General features: G+C 38.2%; 1 protein-coding gene across 2 annotated transcripts in view; it reads right to left on the bottom strand.

The window, feature by feature from the left end:
• The window catches only part of GNA14 (G protein subunit alpha 14), a 150,870-nt gene that overhangs the window by 75,577 nt on the left and 54,535 nt on the right, over positions 1-20,758 (bottom strand). Inside the window, exon 1 of one of the 2 annotated variants that reach the window (XM_016157639.2) lies at positions 871-1,377. The exons of the other annotated variant lie outside the window; for it this stretch is intronic. Coding sequence (XP_016013125.1) covers positions 871-886 — 16 coding nt within the window. The 5' untranslated portion in view covers positions 887-1,377. Of the gene's footprint in view, positions 1-870; positions 1,378-20,758 lie in introns of those variants that run through there. 2 annotated transcript variants of the gene reach the window in all.

Genomic DNA, 20,758 nt, shown 5'->3' with positions numbered 1-20,758 from the left:
CTATCTCAAACTAAAATGACTCAAGTTGTACACTTCAAATATGTGAATTGTATGGTATGCAAATTATATTTTAGTAAAGCTGCTGCAAAATAAGAAAAGTTGTCTAATGATATTTGTCAAAAGAACACAAATTATATGAAAACCTTAATTAAAACATTATTAGTGACTTTTCTATAAAGAAAAAATTATAGAAAAAATTATAAAACATTATTAGTGACTTTTCTATTAAAAAAAATTATAAAATCTTTATTTTATCACTCACACACATCTTGTTGACCCAACGGAATATCCAGACAGTGCATTTATAGTTAAATTCAATCATTTTTGTTATTTTGCTGACTCTTATTCATAAAAAACCATAGTTATACATATCTTTTTAGACATTTTAGTACAGGAACATGTTTTCAGAGTAGGAGAATAGAACATACTGATAATAGTTTGTTAGCTTAATTATAACCTGTAACTGTTAAGACTTATGGGATATGAGTGTCCATTTGTATCCAAATTGGGGCCCTGAGAAACACTTAGTGCAAGGGTCCCCAACCCTGGGGCTGCTGACTAGTACCAGTCCGTGGCCTGTTAGGAACCAGGCCGCACAGCAGCAAGTGAGCGGCAGGCCAGCTAGCAAAGCTTCATCTGTGTTTGCAGCCTCTCCCCAGCACTAACATCACCACCTCAGCTCCACCTCAGATCATCAGGCATTAGATTCTTGTAGGAGCACCAGTCCCCCCTGGTGACAAAAAGGTTGAGGACCGCTGACCTGGCAGATTTGTTCAATTTTTCCCATGTGGAAAATTAAGACAACTCTTAGTAGTTGATAATATTTTTTCTCAAAAAAAAAAAAAAAATCAATCTTTTCAAAACACAAACCTGCTTTTCTGTCCATCTTTCCATCCTCAGCTCAAAATCCTCAATGACTTCCCTCTCTGCTCAGAAAGACAGATAAAACTTAATATGGCCAACAAGGCTGTATGGTCCGGCTGCTCCATCTTCACCAGCCACTTCACAACACACTTTCTTCCACCTTCTGCACTCCAACCACGCTGTTTTTTCAAACTCTCCCTTCTTGCAGCCTTGACACACTCTTTGCACATTCCTAAAATGGTTTGCCTTCGTCCTGCTCACCTTTGTCCTTGGCCTGGCCTCCCTGACAAGGTCAAGTCCTTGTAGTCTAGGTTTTCATGGTACCATGAGCTACTCTTTGTAATATACGTGCCTGTACTTTTGCCCATTAATGTCATTCTCCATTTAACACGTGTCTCCCCCACCAGCCTATAAGTTCCATAAGGATAGATGGGGGCCATGCTTGTTTTTATTCATACTGTCTCTCCTTGTGCCAAGTATGGTGCCTGACACTTGACACATGCTTAATGAGCTAAAAAAAAAAAAAAAAAAAAAAGGTGGTAAAATACACATAACAAAATTTAAGTGTATAGTTCAGTAGTATTAAGTACATTCACATTGTTGTGCAATCAATCTCCAGAATTCTATACCCTGCAGAACTGAAACCCTATACCCATTAAACAACCCCCTACTCTTCTCTCCCCCTGGCCTCTGATATCCACCGTTCAACTCTGTCTCTATGAATTTGACTAGGTAACCCATACAAGTGGAATTATACAGTATCTGTCCTTTTGTGACTGGCTTACTTCACTTAATAATATTCCAGTATTTTCTGAATACATGACAGTGATAAAGAATTCACTCAGTCTCAACTATTACACTGCCAACAATGTAGAAAAAGAATAAAGTGAGGCATCCTCTCTCAACTACCCAGAGTGCTCTGTGGGTAGCAATGACTGCACCCACAGCAGGAACAGCCACAAGAAGTGGCCAAGCAGGAGCCTTATCGTGATTCTCTGTGACCCTTTCCCGGTTGCTCCTCCAGTCCCCCAAACAGCAAATAATAGATTAGTCACTACATACTAGGTACTCTATACAAATTATCTCCTTTAATCCTCACAATATGTACTGTTATCATCATCTTTATTTTACAGACAAGAAACCTGGGACTCAGACTGATTAAGTAACTTCTACAAGGTCACACAGCTAGCAAGAAAAAGAACGGGGTTTTCCTCAATCGGACTCTAATGACAGACGATATTGTCAGAGAAGAAGATGGGGTCATGACCAAAAGGACTTAGTTATGCTGGTCTAATGAGGACAAATCTGAAGTTCACAGCCACACACTGAACCCTAAGCCCTGGCAGACCCACCATCTTGTAAGCATGCACTGCTGTGGCATGAGGAAGAACCTTCAGACAGGCGAGTGTCCTCACAAGCAGTCTCACTATCACTTCCTTCCACCTTTAAAGGCAAACAAGGTGGCTGCTGTCTTCCCATGTCAGAGATGAGGAACCTGGCTGTGCGTCAGCAAACAAAGTGGGTACGAATGCAGAGCTAGGGCTACAAGCCAGGCCATCAATGCATCCTCAGCCATCAAGGTTCACCACAAACATCACTTCCATTGAAGAAATCTCTTCTCCTCCTCCCCCACAGCTAGGCTTGCCCCTTCGAACTCTCAAAGTGTCTGTGGATACCCTAGTGGAGCACATCCCCCAACTGCTTGTTTGCAAATAAGTCTCTCGCTACACTTAGTTCAGTATGAGTAAGGCTTGGAATCCACTCATTTGGGCACCACAAACACTGTGCCTGCTACATAGTCAGCTCTCGAAGCATGGCTAAATGAAGGAGTGAATGGAACGAATGTGAGAAGTCACAGTTTCTCTCCATAGGTCTTATTTCATGGACAACGACAGAAAATGACATGTGAATTGTCTAAGATGATTGTGATGAGAACAGGTGACCTAGAAGCCACCATTTCAATGATGACTCTTGGCTGCCTAAATCCCATATGATAACATGAGGACCTATGGGATGACTAGTCTGCCAGGGCTTAGCCCGAAGTCCCAGATCAGATTAGATCTCTGTTCCTGTAGAATCCTGGGGTTCCTGTATCTCCTCCCATCTATGATACTGCCACACTTCCTGCTATTTCGCCCCAGCAGGGTTGACCTCTGGTCCAGTGCTACCTTACCCCAAACCAACATTAACACTTCTTCATTGGACACGCCACAAAGCCACTGTGAATGGAAGGATTAGGTACCTATCTCAAGACAAACTGTAATTTGGGCCCTGAAGAGAAAAAAATCACTCAAGACTCAGCACAAAGTTTTACATGACAATAGAGAATCTTTTTAAAGGCCATTCACTTACAAGAAGTTAAAGCCAACCCACCACCAGCCTCAAACACTGACATTTCTGAAAAGTCACTGATTTTTGCTTTCAGACATGGAGCATTTCAAAAAGAAAATATTTAAAATGATTTTAAAAATTAATAAGAAAGGGTACATATATTCAATCAATACCTATATTTTAAAATAGCCTTCAGTTCTATACTGTGGTTAGTTGAAGAATGAAAAACCAAATATGGAGGAACAGATTAAAAGCAAAGAAGAGAGCTTGAAAGATGCACACCACTCACTGGGGGCCGAGGTCAGGAGAGCAGGGACTCAGCGTGAGGGGTCCTCTTGCTCTCATTTAAGCCTTGACACAACACAGCTAAGGATGAGGAGCCGAGTTTCCTCATCGATTCTAAATGAAAACTCAACACTTGGATATTGAGTATAACCATTTATTCTGCTCAAGTAAAAAGAAAAATCTAAAGGATATGTCTTTTTGAATGAAAATTATTGCTGATTGGAGGATTAGGCGACTTTAGTTTTTACATTCCACCTAATTATGTATTAAGATGTGTGGTTTGGGTTAGTAGCATGGGTCCACTCTGCTGTTTTTTATCTCTTTGAGAGAACTTTCTCACCTGATCCCCCACAAAATCAACATGCTGCTATGGGCTCCTTCATGGACTCAACTACTGCAGAGAGCAAGGACAATCTGGGAGCTGCTTTTGGTGGGAAGATGAACTTTATTGTCAGGTTACTAAGGGATTCGGTAGGAAGCCATGAGGAAGAGTGGGGGGGGGTGGGGGGGGACCAGAAGGATTTTCACTCCTGGACCCCATGCTGTTAAAACACAGATGAGGAAAGGAATAAAATTACAATTCTGTTTCTACATACTGTTCCAAATATCAGTAAGAAAAATGGCTCCTCTTCATTCAGTTTTTGTTTCATGGTTTTCACATTTGGGGGGGAAAAAAAGGTTTTAAGTACTTTTACGCTTCCATTAAGAGCCTGCTCTGTTTGAGGTTCTTGCTTAGCATCATCCAACCACATGTGTTCTTCATAATAAAATCAGCGGGTAAGTTCTGGGTAAGGCACTCTGGCTGGTAATGCAGGTTCCCCCAGCGGGTCTTGCTCGCAGACCTTTGGGCTGGTGTCCAATTTGCTTTTCATATAAGGCTTGAATACTCTCCTGAGGCTCTCACTGTAAAGTCCTGTCTGGGATCCTCTGCCTCCCCACACCCTTTAAATGTGATTATTTCCTTTTCCAGAGTAGATGCTCAATAAGTGGTTAAATTGAACATACACAGCCTGTTACTCTGGCATGGATGGCATATACTGATAATTTGTGTTCAGCTTAAGTTAAAGCACATGTCCACCAGCTTCCTGCTTTCTGTGGGTGATGGGTGGTCACCTTTGACCTTGTAGGGCTGGGAGCTTTCCTACAAGATGCTCGCTCCTGGCACCCACTTAAACAGTGTTTCGCAAAACTCTGTCATTTGTGTATGTACCTTGCGATTTTTATCCTATTCACATGCCACCTGTACGGTTATTTAATATTTTTGCATTTTTTTACTTAAACTTGTTATAAAAGGAAACATGAATGTCATAAATGGAAAACCAACATCATTTGCCATGATTAATCAAATTAAATATATTACAATAAAATAAACAAGACTTTAGCAATATACCAACTGAAAACATCTTGTCTATCACCAGTAAACTGGGTATATTTTGGAAAACAATAGACACAAATTATTGTCCTCTTTACATGAAGTTTACTCTTTTATATTCCACCCTTAAAGGAACTTCCTCCTTTTTCTTTCTAGAAGCTTCTGGAATTCTACTTATGAACCTTACTGGGATACAAAAAACAAACAAACAAAAACAAGGTTGAAACTAACATAATTGAAAAAGGGCCAACAACATGTCTTAGCACTAAATTCTTAACTCTTTCTGAGATTTGAAAAAGCAATGTGAAGTTCAAGTTTCAGGTCAATTTTAAATACACAAAAAGGCTCATGGAGGGAAAAAAGTTGCCTTTTAGGAGCCAGGAGGTAACAGAGGCCAAAGCAAAATACATCCTTTCCAAGTTATAGATCGAAGACATCTAAACAGAAAGCCAACTGTTCTAATGTTTACCTACAATCTTTAGTAAAGACCGCTTCCCTGAGAGCCAGAGGAGCTGATACAGCTTCTCAAATGGGCAGAGCCGCCTTCAATTGGCAGTGATGTTTTCTAAAACCACCTGTGAGAAGTCATTGTTTTTTAGCTGTTTTACAAAATATAAACAGAACAAAATATGAATCAGAAAAAAAAATTGAATCACAATTCTGGAAGTTGGTGACATGGTCTAAATGATCTATGAGACCGATGGGCTTAGAAGAGGGTGTGGACATGCTGATGTGATCCACGATCTTGCTCTATAGGCACAGGGCCTTATTTCTGTTGTTCCCTGGAATCTTTGGAGCTTAAATCAGAGCAGACAACAGGAACCCAATAAATATTAGTAAATGGATATTTATTGACTAAGATGACCAGGATGAATACTGTTTTTGGAAAGCAATAGAAAGTTGCTTTCTATTTCCTGGCCAAGAGAAGGCACCAAATTGATTGGATAAATCTGAGTATACAAAGATACCTCATACAGAAGCAGGATCCCTGCCAGTTGCCCTTTCTAATGAGGATACTTAAGACCCAGTGCCAATTCACACAGGGAGGCTCAGATTCCAGATCAGGGTTTCCTGGTAGTAGAGATAGATGAGTTAAAAAAAAAAAAGTTCTTTTTGGATTCTTTAATCAGGAGCAGTTCTCAGCAGCACAGAGGGCTGAGCATGCAGAGACTGTGGGGCACTCTGCTCGGCCCCCTCTAACTTGTGGTTGATGCTGGGCAGCAGCCACCCCACGCAGTGGGAGTTTCTGTACCTATGAATGCTACAGTTGTGGGACTTGTTATTCTAAAGATACTGACTTATGAAAGAATCTGCCTAGTGTTGAGGAAAATTCCAAATGATTCCCTGCTGCAATGGTTCAAATGTTTGTGTCCTCCCAAATTTCAGCCTAATGAATTGAAAATCTAATGACCATGGTGATGGTGCTAGGAAGGTCTTTGGGAGGTGATTAGGTCATGAGGTTGGAACCCTCATGAATGGGATTAGTGCCCTTATAAAAGAGAACCCAGAGACCTCCTTGACCCTTCCACCATGTGAAGATACAAGAAGTGTACAATCTGGAAGAAAGCCCTCACCAACACCCAACCTTGCTGGCACTTTAATCTTCAGTTTCCAGACTCCAGAATGCAAGAAATAAATTTTTATTGTTTATAAGCTACCCAGTATATGGCATTTTGTGATAGCAGCATAATTGACTAAGACACCTACCCATTGCAAGCCAATGGAGGGAGGGATACTCAATAAAATTGCAGATTCTTGGGCTCCGCCTCAGTTCAAGGCTGACTGGCCCTGGGAATAACCAGCACTCCAGGAATTTTGATGCACCCAGTCCACAGACTGATTGAGAAGCTCTTCTCCAGGGCTCTTCCCAAGGGAATCTCTACTAATATAATCTATCTGGCACTAGAATGCTCAAATGTTTACATCATGTTCAATTTAGCTGATGGGTTTTTATACCTAGTTCCAATTTCATTTCTGCATAAATATTTCAGTGTGAGCTCTGTTTTTCAATTTCCAGAGAAAAAACATTTTTATCACACCATAAAGATTTACTTATGCAAATAAGTTTGCCTGCTTCTGCCCAACACCCATGTCACCATCACAACCATGTCACCTTCCCCTGCTTCTGCACTTTGCAAATAGAGAAGGTGCTATTTTTCACCATAAGAGAAGCAGCAATGTCCTAGGCAACACAGAACTGGAAACGATTGGAGACAGGGTGCACAGCTGCTCTCTCAGCAAAAGAGGTGAATACAAAGTTTTTGAAACAAAAAGGGAAAGCTGAAAGAAATTAAGTGATGAGGCTCAATAGACTACATGAGATTTTTTTTTAAAAAAATACTTCCAATAAAATAGAGCAAAATTCAAAAGATGATGTATTATATTTGATAATCTTATTTTTTCATTAATCTGTAAAATCATCTTTATTGACTAACCAAGAATGGCAGCAATTCCAAGTATTTCCTTCCACTGTCTGTCATCTTCGGATCTCATTTTGATCAAGAAAGTATTTTCAAGTCCAAAATTAATTTCTGGGTAGTTGTTCTATCAGGCAAAGCCAAAAGGTCATGGCAACAATTTTGGATCACAAAGAATTTTTAAATAATTGTTTTTCTAATTGGAAGTATTAAAAATAATGTGATTCTCATATCTGCCATAAGTGTATTAGAGTTCGAATGCAATGAGACAAAGCTAATATGTACTTTAAATTAATTTGAGCTATTTACCTATACAATCAAATTTCCATAATTTGTTATAAATGTGGTACTCTTTAAAAATTCGATAAAAATGTTTAGCTTAGTATTAACTGCTTTATGTCAGGAAGCAGTTGTCATTGACTGAGATGCATCTCTTATATGCAGTCACACGATCCAGAGAGCTTTGTTACTTGCCAAACATTATAACTGAACTGTCCATAAAGAGTTTCACAATTTTCTCATTCAATGACAACAACTCATCTGTTTAAGATTCTGGAAAAGTAACAATATATACAGAATCTTAAGAATCAAGTGCTTATTGTTAATGACAAAATTCTATTTTGGAAATGTCTTGAACATCAATTAGTTCTCCCCAAATATGAATAAGCCACACAAAGGATAGGGAAGAAACTATTTAAACAAGCTCTATGGTTTACAGCTAAAATATCAATGATTCCATTAGAAACAACTCATTGTACTTGTAAGGAGAGTCAGATCACTTTATGCTGTCTGACTCTTGACTCATAATTGTTTCTCTTTCCAAAAAGACAAATCGTAAGCATGTTCATAAATAGTTTTAGAATCTTCCAGTTCACTTCCTCTGTTTTTACAGAAATGTTACCAAGAAATCCTAACACCAGGGTACTGGTAAGACTTTGACTTCTCAAACTTTGAAAGGATGTGAGGAGTAATATAACCCTAGAATGGTTAATACAAGAATGAGTCCAACGTCAGAAACTGTTCTTCCTCTGGTTATGATTGCCCAAAAGTTTGATTTTGCTTGTCTTGAAAGAGAAAGAGTAACACACAGACAAAAATTACTTAAAGGAAAAGAACTTCTAAAAAAGAGACAATGGATTTATAATCCTTAAACCTCAATAAGGGCTGGCAGATACACGAGGTAAACATTTTGAAACAGAAACATTCTGCCAAAATGCCAGCAACTACAGGACAATAACTTGAGGATTATGCTCACTTTATCCCGCTGGTATAAAGTGGGAATGATGGAGAAGGCAGCATGAAAAATAATTATAGCCAGGCACTCCATTTGGGCTTGAGTTATTTTTTCTTGAACCTAAAGGACCTATCCTTGTTGGAATCCCAGATTTTTAATATTCTAGTCAACCATGTAACATTAGAAAAATTACTTAAACTCTCTGACCCTCAGTTTCCTCATCAATTTAGTAGGCAGAATAATACCAGCACTGTCACTGTTTGTTATGAGAATTAAAATCACTTTAATTGTAGATGGCAGTATCCAAATATCAATTATTGTTATAAGCGACATGGATGATACTACAGAAATGGAAAGGAAGACAGGAATGTAATGGTTTGGGAGACTGAATGCACTTGAGAGACAACATTAGAAACAGGAATAACCTTTGAGACCAGGAACTTGGTGGCATTTCTAACAGTAATGGGGACACTAGGAAGTGGTGCCTGTATTTCCTTCCTGGGCTCCTATAATAAAGTACCACAAATTGGGGGGTTTAAAACAGTAGAAATGTATTCTCTCAAGGAGGCTCTGAGCAAGGATCTGTTCCTTGCTTCTCTCCTAGCTTCTGGCAGCTGCTGACAATCCTCAATGCTCCTTGGTCTGTGGCAACATAACTCCAATCCATGCCTTTATGTTCACATGGCCAGCATTCCTCTGTGTGTATCTGCATCCAAATTTCATTCATCTTATAAGGATACCAGTCATACTGAATTTAGGATCCTTCCTAATCCAGTATAACCACATTCGGACTTGATTACATCTGCAAAGACCCTATTTCCAAATACATTCACATTCACAGATTCCAAATTCATCAGGAATTGGGGGGTGCGCCCTAGTCGACCCAGTACTATGCCTGTTTGGGAAGGCAACTGCAAGCTCAACACTCAGAGAAACTTTATATAATAACTTTTGGTAGGATTTTTACAGAAATGAAAAGAATAAGGGATTCCTACACATTTTACAAACAAAATAAACTTTTTAAACCTCCAACATGAGGATCGAGGCTTCCACTTGACTTACTCACCATTTGGACTGTTTCTGGGATGCCAAAGAATTTTCTCTTTACAACTTTTCCCCTCACACTTATTTTCTGCATAAAGCAACTTCATTAACTAAAGTTACTTTCTTTAGGAAATATAGTCAATAATATTGTAATAATTATGGATGGTATCAGATGGATACCAGACTCATCAACTTGATGACTTTGTAGGGTCTATAAATGTCTAATCGCTATGTTGTACACATGAAATTAATATAATATTGCATGTCAACTGTAATTGAAAAACGTTTTAAAGTTTTTGAAAATAAAGTTACTTTATTCCGAGTAAATGTGGGTGAGCAATTAAGTTTCTGCATCAGTGTGGCAACATCAGTTTAACTTCATCAGCAGAAGCTGGGACTCAGGGATTCCATTCCCATTTTACTTGGTCAGTACATTGTTCAACTTTTTTATTTTTAATTTGAATTTTCTGATTCACTAATTCCACACAAAACCTCCCACATTCTATCCCTAGTCCCCACTGTCATATATCAGGTTTAGTCACACATTTATGGTAACTGCTGAGGCTTGAAAGTGTTGCCAGCCCTGAACGCCACAATCTCTAACCCCTATGGCCCTGAAACCATCCCTCCTCCTCCTGCCGGGACCATTACTTTACTCTATTTCACCCCAATGCTTATGAGCTATTTTCCCTTATTAATTAGTTATTTTGCAATTATCCCCTATACAGCTTTTGTCTCCCCCACAACTAAATTAAAAATAGCTTTGTATTTTGTATCCTCCCACAACACCTAGCCTAACAATCTGCACAGAACAGACATTCAAATGTGTGCCGACTAAAAACGAAAGGTCCAGAGAGAAACATCCTGCAATTGTTCCTGTTTTCCATGGCTTGACACAGTGCCACCCTCAAAGTTGAACAAAGGAGCCTCAGATGTTAGAGGACCTCATTCTGGCCCTCTTTCATCTCTCCCCAGCGAATGGAGAGCAAAGAGGCCACAGGGCCAAGGGGACATGCCCACTTACAGTCCATGTCCTCTCCCCAACTTCAAGACCATGCTCTAGGCACTTGAGACCCTGAAATTTCACTGCTCGAATGGCCCCAAGCCCACTTCCAGGGCCTATATGAACTTTTCCCCAATCCATCCTCTTGAGGGTGAGCATGTCACTGGTGTGCACATCCCTAGGCCTAAAGGGTGGCCGAGAGACAGATGTTTATGAGGGAATCTGGACAAAGCTGGGATGTGCTGGCCTGAGTGCATATACGACCTCTGCAGTGTGAGCGGGAGGTGGTGGTGACAAGCGAACACCAGTCAGGGGCTTCCATTTGTGCTCTTTCCCGTGCCTTGCCTCCCTGGCTCGTTATGCACTCAGGATTAAAGAGGTCAATCTCAATGGCAAAATTTGCTAATTTCTCACTTTTTACCCAGGATGTGCCTTCCTAGCCTGAATATATTTTGGTACAGATCTACTTGTAGAGAAACATCTGACTTAGCTATTTGCTGAAAGGACAACAGACTGAAACAGAGAGTATTTGTTTTCACCCAGGATCTTTAAGAACTAAAAAACATTTTGAAAACACATAAGAATGAAACATATGCTAAGATTCTTCTAAGCTAGCTGGCATTTCTGGATCAACCCAGGACAATCAGGAATGATGTTACATGATCACATTTAAATCATTATCCACCCTGAAAGAACCATCGTCACAATACACATCTAGATTCCAAATGCAGGCATTATCATAAAATACATTAAGTTAGTCACTACAGTGTGAAATCAATTCAACAATACTAATTAAAAATGCTTTTAAAATATCTTCAAAGTGGCCATTAAATCACACTTTATATATTCTCCTCTATTCCAACTATTATCTACACTTTGAAGTTCAAACAGAATCTAATGGGTGATGGCAATGAGATAGCCTTGGCAGGATTTTGCCAAAGTCTGGTTGTCCACAGGAGAAACAAGATTAATTATAGGTTACAGTGTGCATATTAAAATAGTCACCTCCATATTCACTCTCATATACTGGAAGTTTAGTTACATTAGGTCTCAAGATCAGACTTGAGATTTTCCCTTACCGGTTATGATACTATGGGCTTTACATCCTACATGGAAATGAAAATTCAGTTCTGATTTTCCTAATGAAGACAGTGAATATTTTTATGCAGTCTGCTTAGTATTTCCCTACCCATACCTCAACATGTGTGGCTATATATATTTTTTCCATTATAGACTTAAGGGAAAAATTCAACCTCTTTGGCAAACTAGCTAAAAATTTTCATTCCACTTTATGCAGAACTTAATGTGCCTGCAAATGAACCACAACTCAAATCAAGAATCCTTGGCTAATGTTGTTTGACACAGTTTGTTGTACACTCTCTAGCTGTTCTTTTCCTCCCTTCCTTCCTCATTCTGTATCAAATTCTGAATCTTCTCATGTTCCTGGAAAATTCAATTTCCATTCATCTACTGATTTATTTACAATCCAGACTCTGTGCTGCAGATAAGCAAGGTCTTTAACTTTCTGCATCTGGATCAAGATATCTGGTTAACCACTTGCTGACATAAAACTCTCTGTCCACCTCAGCTTTCTTCCTTCCTTTGTGAAGTACATCTGTGGCAGACACAAGACAAGACAAGGGACTGGAACAATTGGGATCTCGTCATAGATATAGACACACACACACACACACACACACACACACACACACACACTCACTCACTCACTCACTCACTCTAACCCACCTACCCTTTCAGTGATCCCAAACTATGAGGCCATCAGGGACCAAAGCTGCTTTCAAGACTGAATCTGAAGCCCTCTTTCACAGAACCATCCCCTGCTCCTAAAGTCTGGTTAATTCCAGCCCTACAGGAAAAAACATAGTGGAAAATGCAAGGAAAGAACTATTGTCTTACCAGGCCCAAGCAGCATCTTGGGAAACAAGAAACAATCAGAAAAGGGGGTTTGTGAAGTGTTTTTTAAAAGATAATCATTTTTGTTTACTTGGCTTATTTTATAGAAAATATCTGCAATAATTTTAGAGCAGCAATATTTGCAATACAGCCTTAATATAAATAAACTGAATGCAAGCAGACAATTATTTCCAAAAAGTTCTCAAACTAGAAAGGATCTATAATCTCCAGATTCAGGGGGATTATTTATTTACATGTTTGCTTCTTTGGTTATTTTGGTGGGGGATTGGTGGTAACAAGTGAAAGAAACCTGGAGGCTTTGAGAGGTTGAGAGATGAGCAAATTGCCCATTTCCCCAGCGATGACATGACCTGCTGGAAAAGTACTTCTCAAGAAAAAAGGCAAATCAAAGTCCTGAACTAGCCTATGGAAACTAACAATTCTCATATTATCATTCAGAAGAGCTGCATAAATATTTATCATTAATGAAATAGTGAAATTTCAATTATTAGCATCATTCATTGTTTCTCCTCTGACCCAACTCTTGAATATGGCAAGGCCCTTTACTTTGCACCTGTGCCTAAGACTATGCGAGAGACAGGGAAAGAGTAAGGCACTAGACCTTAAACATATGGAAAAAAAGTCAGATCTGTATGGCACGTCACAATAAATTCAATCCAAGATGAGTTAAAGGTTTACATGCTAATAAATTTAAATGATCAACATGCTTCAAGAAAGTAAAGGTGAATATTTATCCAATATTGCATTGGGGAATTTGGACTATTTTAATATAAACAACTTTAAAATACACCATAAAAAAATGTGAGAAAAAAACCCAAAGCCCTTGCAATTAAAAAAAAACTATTCCAACAAAGAATTTACATTTTTCATTTAAAGAACTATTGCAAGCTTTTTTAAAAGCATCAATGGAAGCAAAAGCATGGAAAGTACAAAAAGACAATTAACAAAAAGAAAATACAATTATATATATGAAAAATATTTGGCCTCAATATAATAAAAGCATATGAATTAAAACTTTGAGATACTACATTTTGCCCATTAGAGGTAAAAATTTGACAGAAGTTCCAGCATTAGTGGGAATATAAGAAAACAGAGAACCATTCCGACTTATGCCTGCAGTACCTATGCACTGCACTAGGAAGAATATGACAGCTTGTATCAACATCATTCAAAATGTAATATTATATCACCCAAAAACTCCAATTCTAGGATATGTAACCTAAAGATATCATTGGACAGGTGGCCGAAGACATATGTAATGGGACAGTGATCACTGTTATACATAATAGCAAAAAAAAAAAAAAAAATTAAATGCACAACAGAAGATGAACTCAATTAGTTTTGTTGACTCCAGACAATGAAAATATTATATGACTATAAAAATTGATGCAGATGAGTACTTACTGACATGGAATGATGCTTCCAGTACAGTAAATGAGAAAGTCATGCATGAGACAGGTTGTACAGTAAAGGTTAAGAGGGTTCCTGTGTTCAAATTCTAGGTCTGCCACTCACCTGCTGCCTAACCTTGAACCTCAATGGCCTCCTCCGAAAAACGGAAATGATCATAGTACAAGCAGTTAGAGCAGTCTTTAGCCCATAGCACTCAATAAGTGTTATTGTTACTTTAAGGTGAAAGTGATCTGGATTACTTTTATGCCTGCATGCATACACACACACACACACACACAGTTTTAAGTTGAAATTACGGTTACCAAATGTTAATAGTGGTAACTGCTGGGTAGTGGGGATACAGTGTTTATTTTTATTACTTATGCATAAATAGGTAAATAAAATTCTATGCCCATTTGGTTATGAACATATTACATCTATTAGTTGTCAAAGTTTAAACCTAAGCATTTTGCTAAAAATTTTTAAGTTTTCAAATCAGTTTTAATGTCATGGCAAGCAGGAATACAGTCTGTTCCATTTCCTCCTTCTCTGTTCTCAATGTCAAAGTTCATATCCTGTAGGCTATTCTAATACTAAAGTTACCCATTTTAAATGAATTTTAAAATATTAACTATTAACACTTTACTGAAAAAAGTTCAGATCCCCAAGATAATGTGTCAAAACATTCTCTGACAAGACTTTTTGGCTGAAAGGTCTGTGTTTATAAAAGGAAAAATTGAGCTGCATTATTTTTCCTTCTTAAATCTTCAGAAAAATATGAGCCTCCTACTCTCAATTGCTCACAGACATGGAGCTTATTGCCCTGTCCTAGAAGCCAAATTGGGATCTCATTTCTACTTTAAACTTAAACTACATGTTTTTATGGCAGAATTTTCCTGTTTTTAAATGTAAATGTTAAAGTGTTACTATTCATCCATCTGAGTAGCAAAAGTTAAAGTCAGATAATAATAAAATGTTGGTGAATATGTGGGGAAGTTGAAAATTTCATGCATTGCTGTTGGGAACAATAAATTAGGACAGATGCTTTGGAGAGACTTGAGCAGTATTTTTTAAAAATAAAAATATGCATATTCTAGGTTGGTATTATATAATACTATGAAATTATTATTTAATTTTCTTAGATGTGATTACTGTATCATGGTTATATAAGAGAATGATCTTGTTATTAAGAGATCAATGATAGACTATTTAAGAGCGAGGTCTAAAACTTTAAGACTCAATTTAAAAAAACCTAAACACACATATGTATGTAGATATGTGTGTGTGTATCTGTTTATCCATTGAGAATGAGGATCCTATAGATTGAATGTTTGTCTTCCCAAGTTCATATGTTGAAACCTAATTTCCAAGGTGATAGTATTAGGAGGTGGAGCCTCCAGGAGGTGCTTAGGTCATGAGGTCAAAGCTTAGGTCATGATTAATGAGTGCCCCTACAGAGAGTCCCAAGAGAGCCTGATTTCCCCTTCTGCCATGTGAGGACACAGTGAAAGACAGCTGTCTGTGAACCAGGAATCAGACCTTCACTGGACACAGAATCTGCTGACACCTTGATCTTAGACTTTCTAGTCTCCAAAACAGCAAGAAAAAACTTGTGCATAAGCCACCCAGTTATCTATGGTATTCTGTTACTGTAACCCAAAAAGGAGAGAAGGGGTGGTGGGATGGGGGAGAGTGAGAAAGCATATACAGTGTAACTAAATAATTGGATGATTTAGGTATACAGAAAGCAAGTGATGATTGTATGCTCTTTCAGCTGTCCTATAAGTTTGAAAAACTTCAAAATGAAAGAGTTGGAGACAAAGGTGGCACACCTTCGTGTGCACAAAGCAACATACACCACCATTTGCAACTGTGAAGAACTGAAAATTGCTCAAATGGCCAACCAAATATGTGTTGGATAAAAATGGTTTACAGCAGTGAAAAAGCATGCACTAATTCTGACTATAGAGCTACATAGGTGGATATTATAAAGCAGCGCAAAATGAAAAATAAATAAATGCAGGTCGCCAAATGAGTCTTACATCCTACATATTTGCATGTTCATTTTTAAGCACACAAAAAATGTGTTGTTTCATAGTTGCATAGCTATGAAAGATGTGGAGAATGGATTCAAAGAAGTCATGGTAGATCCATGAAAGTGAATGTCAATGGGATGGCAGGAGGGGATCATGAGGGAAAAGGAGGAGTCTTGACAAAATTTACAAATATTGATAAAAACAATCTAATTCTGAGCAACACATCTGGGAGAGGTTTTTATTTTTTGAATTGAATGGATCAAATGCATTAGAACAGGATAAAATTGATTCGTCATAAAACTAAACCATGCGAGACCACCACCAAGGCATCACACTGCATCTCTTTTTGTGTTAGAAAACCCTAGGGAATCCAGCCTTGCTCTTCTTTGCAGCCCAGACCAGTCACAACGGTGTGCTCTGAACTCTCCCTCTTCTTTCTCCCACCAATCCCAGGCTTTCCAAATCAGAAGCTGGCTTGGAAATTGCCTTGTAAGTGATTAATACGCCACACACACATACATCCCATGGCTCCCTTTTCTTTTTCCTTATGGTCATCAATCAGACTCTTCAGTCAGTGACCCTCTGATGGCCTTTCATTCTGACGTGGGCTATGACCAATGTAGAAATAAACCAATGGGGTGGGGATACCCCCCACAACAGTCCACCCTGTACCTGAGGGCAGGGAGGCATAAAATACATGTACAAGTGAATGAATCATGTGAATGAGAAAGAAAGAAAGAAGGGAGAGTGAAAGAGAAGGATGAGAAACAGAAAAATAGAAATAAAAAGAAGCAACCAACTCAGTGGGACTATAATGAGTTAGCAGAGCTAGCCACATCTCCCAGATTTATTATGCCCAAGAGCAATTCTGGCCCACTGGGAAAATAACCAGAACACAGTGCATATCAACAAATCAGAAACGATCACCTTGCTCTTTCTAGTATTTTATGTTCCGGGGCAACTACTGACATTGTGTGAGCAATCTCACTCCGCAATTACCCGAACAATGTTTCATTAAGAATATATTATTGCTTAGCAGGGAATATGAATGGCCCACATTACAGAATCTTTTGGCAGGGGATAAAACCATCTTTTCGAAGAATAACGAAAACATGTTGGAAAAAAAAGAGTGAGCCTGGATAAGTGGTACAAAAGAGTATGCTAAGTTTAAAACCATTCCTCCTCCAGTAGAACAAGGGGTACAAGGGTTAACAGATGATTCCTTCAGGAGGAAAATGGTTCCACAGAACAGAGAATTACCTTTAGCTTTCATCACTACACTAGACAATCCCTAATCAAGAATGAAGAGGCAAAAAAAATTTTCTCAAAAAACCAGGATACCATTTGCATATTTTTACATTAGCAATTTATAACATTTTTGAAGAGGGAATTGCAAGGGACCTTATCTTACCCAAACCCTCATTTTGCCAGTGAGCTCAGCAAGCTAAATGTTTTCCCTAAGGCCTCATAACAATTTAGAACCACAACCCAGGACTCAAAAACTCCAAGTCTCATATTATCTGCAATGGTACCACGTCATTCTTTCCTTCATAATTCTCCACTCTTTGAAATTTGTCTCTGTTTCCCAGTCTTTAAGACTTGTTAGGAAACTAATTGTTAAAAATTATTCTTAAGAAAGTGAGGATATTTGAGTTTAGATAGGATATTCTGTAATATAGAAGTGTTATTAACACTCTTAAGTATGAGGGGGAGGACATAAAAGGGAGCTACCAAGCAGCATAATAAAGAGAGGCTGAAACCTAGCGGGATGGTGAAGAGGGAATGGTCTGGACGATTAAAGAGTCTGCTAGTGTGTGCCAAGTCACATGTGCCAGAAAGTACGCATCAGCTATTCTGCTGGGAAAGTTTACAACAAAAAATTGTAATTCTTGTTTTGTGCTTGATTCAACCTATATTTTCAATTATTCTTGATATTATAACCAACATTTTTAAAATGTAAGATCAAATGACTTTATTTTGTTTTATTTTTGAAATGAAATTCCAATTAAGCCGCCCCCATCTCCAGTATATTTACTCTGAAACACTGGCTCCCACTGTAAGTGGGCTCACTTTAAGCAGTCTTTTCCCTTATTGGCCATCCGATCATGGGACCCCTTGTAGGTCTTAACTAGTTTATTCCAGCCCTAGCCAGAGTTAGTGCCCAATATCAGACTTCTAGGCTTCTGGAAACAATCATGGGTACCTGCTAGCAAATGTCCAACAACTTCAGAGTCTGTATAAAAACAAGCTAGCACTTGGGTTGTTCATACAAATGCAGTAATTCAGTGGCAAAGGGTTTAAAGTATCAAACTTGTCAGCATATACTACCACCCAGCAAATGTAAAACCCAGGGATTAAAATCAACTGAAGAAAAGATTCATGAAGCTAGGAAAAGCTATCGTCTAAACAATGGAACCTAATGTAGATTCCTTGTTCTCTTCAGGGCTCACACTATATATAATCAGGAGGGAGGTACCAAATCAGTTTCTTTAGGATGTGAGTGTTTCCATGGTGACAAGAATGCATGTCTTTAAACTCCAGGCCAAATGAATGGAGCACTCAGTAAACCGGGCAATTTCTGGGTATTTTCAAAGCCTCGGAAAAGAGAGATAATGGCTGTACGTCTTGCCAAACATTGATTTGTTTCATTTCTAAGCCAGAGGAGGCTGATGATGGAAGAATATAAGAGAACTGCATCCCAAACCAGTATTGACCCTGGATCAAGTGTAAAATATGCTTCACTGTCAGAGAGGCTTATTTTGTCAAATGAAATTATGTTGGCTTCACCCAGGATGACACTGACATTGTGACTATCATGTATTCAGGCAGAACACAGCAATAGGAAAAACTTTAACAAGATATTTCCAATCTGTTCAATTGAAGAGGTACTTTCTAAATACCAAGAATGGTTAATCTCATGTTTTCAAATGGTGGTGATGAGCTCATGAATCTAAGTAATTTTAAAACTCTATAATCTTTTTTTGTGAACTACCTATTAGACAATTTTCTATGGTGTGCAACTTTGGGTCTTGCCATCAGAGATGTACATTTTTAAAGAGTTTATTTAGAATTTCTTTAAAGAAAAACCAGCACCATACTTTTACAGGCTCTCTTGGGCAAACCTGACATGAGGTTGGACGGCCATGGATCAGAAAGGGTCTTGTCAGGCACTATGATTTTCACAAAGTTGCATCAAACCCATCCCTCAGCTCGATTAGTCTATTTTAACTTTAAAATATAAATCTACCCTTATTCAACAACAGAAATCCCTCACCAGACAATATGCCTTAAAGGACCTTTCACCAGATCCTTATCAAAATCTTTTGAGAAATGTTCATGGATAATTGTTTGAAGGACACACGTCTTCCTATTCATGGTTCACAATCTCAGCCACAATTTAGAATTATCTGAAGAGCCTAACACAGAAGCCCCACACCAAGGATTCTGATTAATTGGTACAAGGTGGGGTCTAGGCAGGGGCAGAGTATTTTTTAAAAAGCTCCCCTGGTGCTTTGAAGATATAGTTAGGCTTGAGAACCATCTCCACCCAGAGGCTGTCCAGATGGTTAGACCTAATGAGCTCTCTTTTAAAGCACTTATTATACAAGTTATATGTGAATACATTTCTCCTTACTTAAAAAGTTAAAATATTACAGTTAAATTCTGCTTCAACCCCCTCCACTGTCCCAGTCCTCTCTCAATGATAGGTGCTCTTCTAGAACTTTTTTTATTTCTTGATGTACATATGTATTTTCTTTGATCTATGAAAATACATGTACATTTCATTTTTTCAAAATTATTTTAAACATGTGTCATACCACACAGTTTGTTCTGCTGTTCTGTTTTCATTTAATGATATGCCTTTGAGCTTTTTCTAGGCAGTACTTCTGTTTCATTATATTTACCCCTGCATAGTAGAAACATACTATAGATATTTTTAAAAGCCATTCCTCTAAATTCATGCCATCCAATAAGGTAGCCACTAACTATCAAATACTTGAGTGAGGCTGGTATGAACTTAGATATGCTGCAAGTATAAAGTACACACCAGATTTTGAATATTTACTACTAGGGAAAAAAAGAATATAAATTATCTCAAGAATTTTTTATATTTATATTTTATATTGATTATATTTAAATGATATTAATGGATTAAAGCTAAATAAATAAAACACTAAAACCAATTTCACCTGTTTCTACTTTCATACTGCAATGATTAGAAAACAAAATTACTCATGTGTCTCACATTGTATTTCCATTGAATGGCTTTGTTCTAAATGATGGGCATTTAGAATATTTCTAGTTCATCTGACATTACAAAAAAAGTGCTCCAGTTAACATTCTTATACATCAGTGGTTCTTAACAGGGGGCAATTTTTGTGCCCCATCCCCAAAAGACATCGGGCAATATCTGGACACATTTTTAAATGCCACAATGTGGGGGAGGGGTGCTACTGGAATCTAGTGGGTAAAGGCCAGGGTGTTCCTAAGCATCTGACAATGCACAGCACAGCCCCCCAATGACAGAGAATTGTTTGGACTAAGATATTAGTAGTGCTGAGGTTGAGAAACCCAGTTATGCATGAATCCTTGACCACATGGGGAAGAGTTTCTCAAAGGTAGATCTTAACTCATGGAACTGCCTGTGCTTTTGAAATTTGTATAGATACCACCAACTACTCTCTAGACGAGATATGCCAGCTTCCTCTCCCATCAGCATTACATGAGAATATTCATTAACCATAAAAGAGTGAATAAATTCAGTCTGGAAAATCCAGTTTGAAAGTCCTCAAAATGTCCACTAAATTGTCTGAGCTCTTACTATCATCGAACAGAAGAGACAAA

The sequence above is a fragment of the Rousettus aegyptiacus genome, unplaced genomic scaffold, assembly GCF_014176215.1.
Source record: "Rousettus aegyptiacus isolate mRouAeg1 unplaced genomic scaffold, mRouAeg1.p scaffold_m13_p_3, whole genome shotgun sequence".
In the NCBI taxonomy this organism is placed as follows: Eukaryota; Metazoa; Chordata; class Mammalia; order Chiroptera; family Pteropodidae; genus Rousettus; species Rousettus aegyptiacus.
Note: the sequence above shows the minus strand (reverse complement) of the source record. Positions and strands in the feature narration are given on the sequence as shown.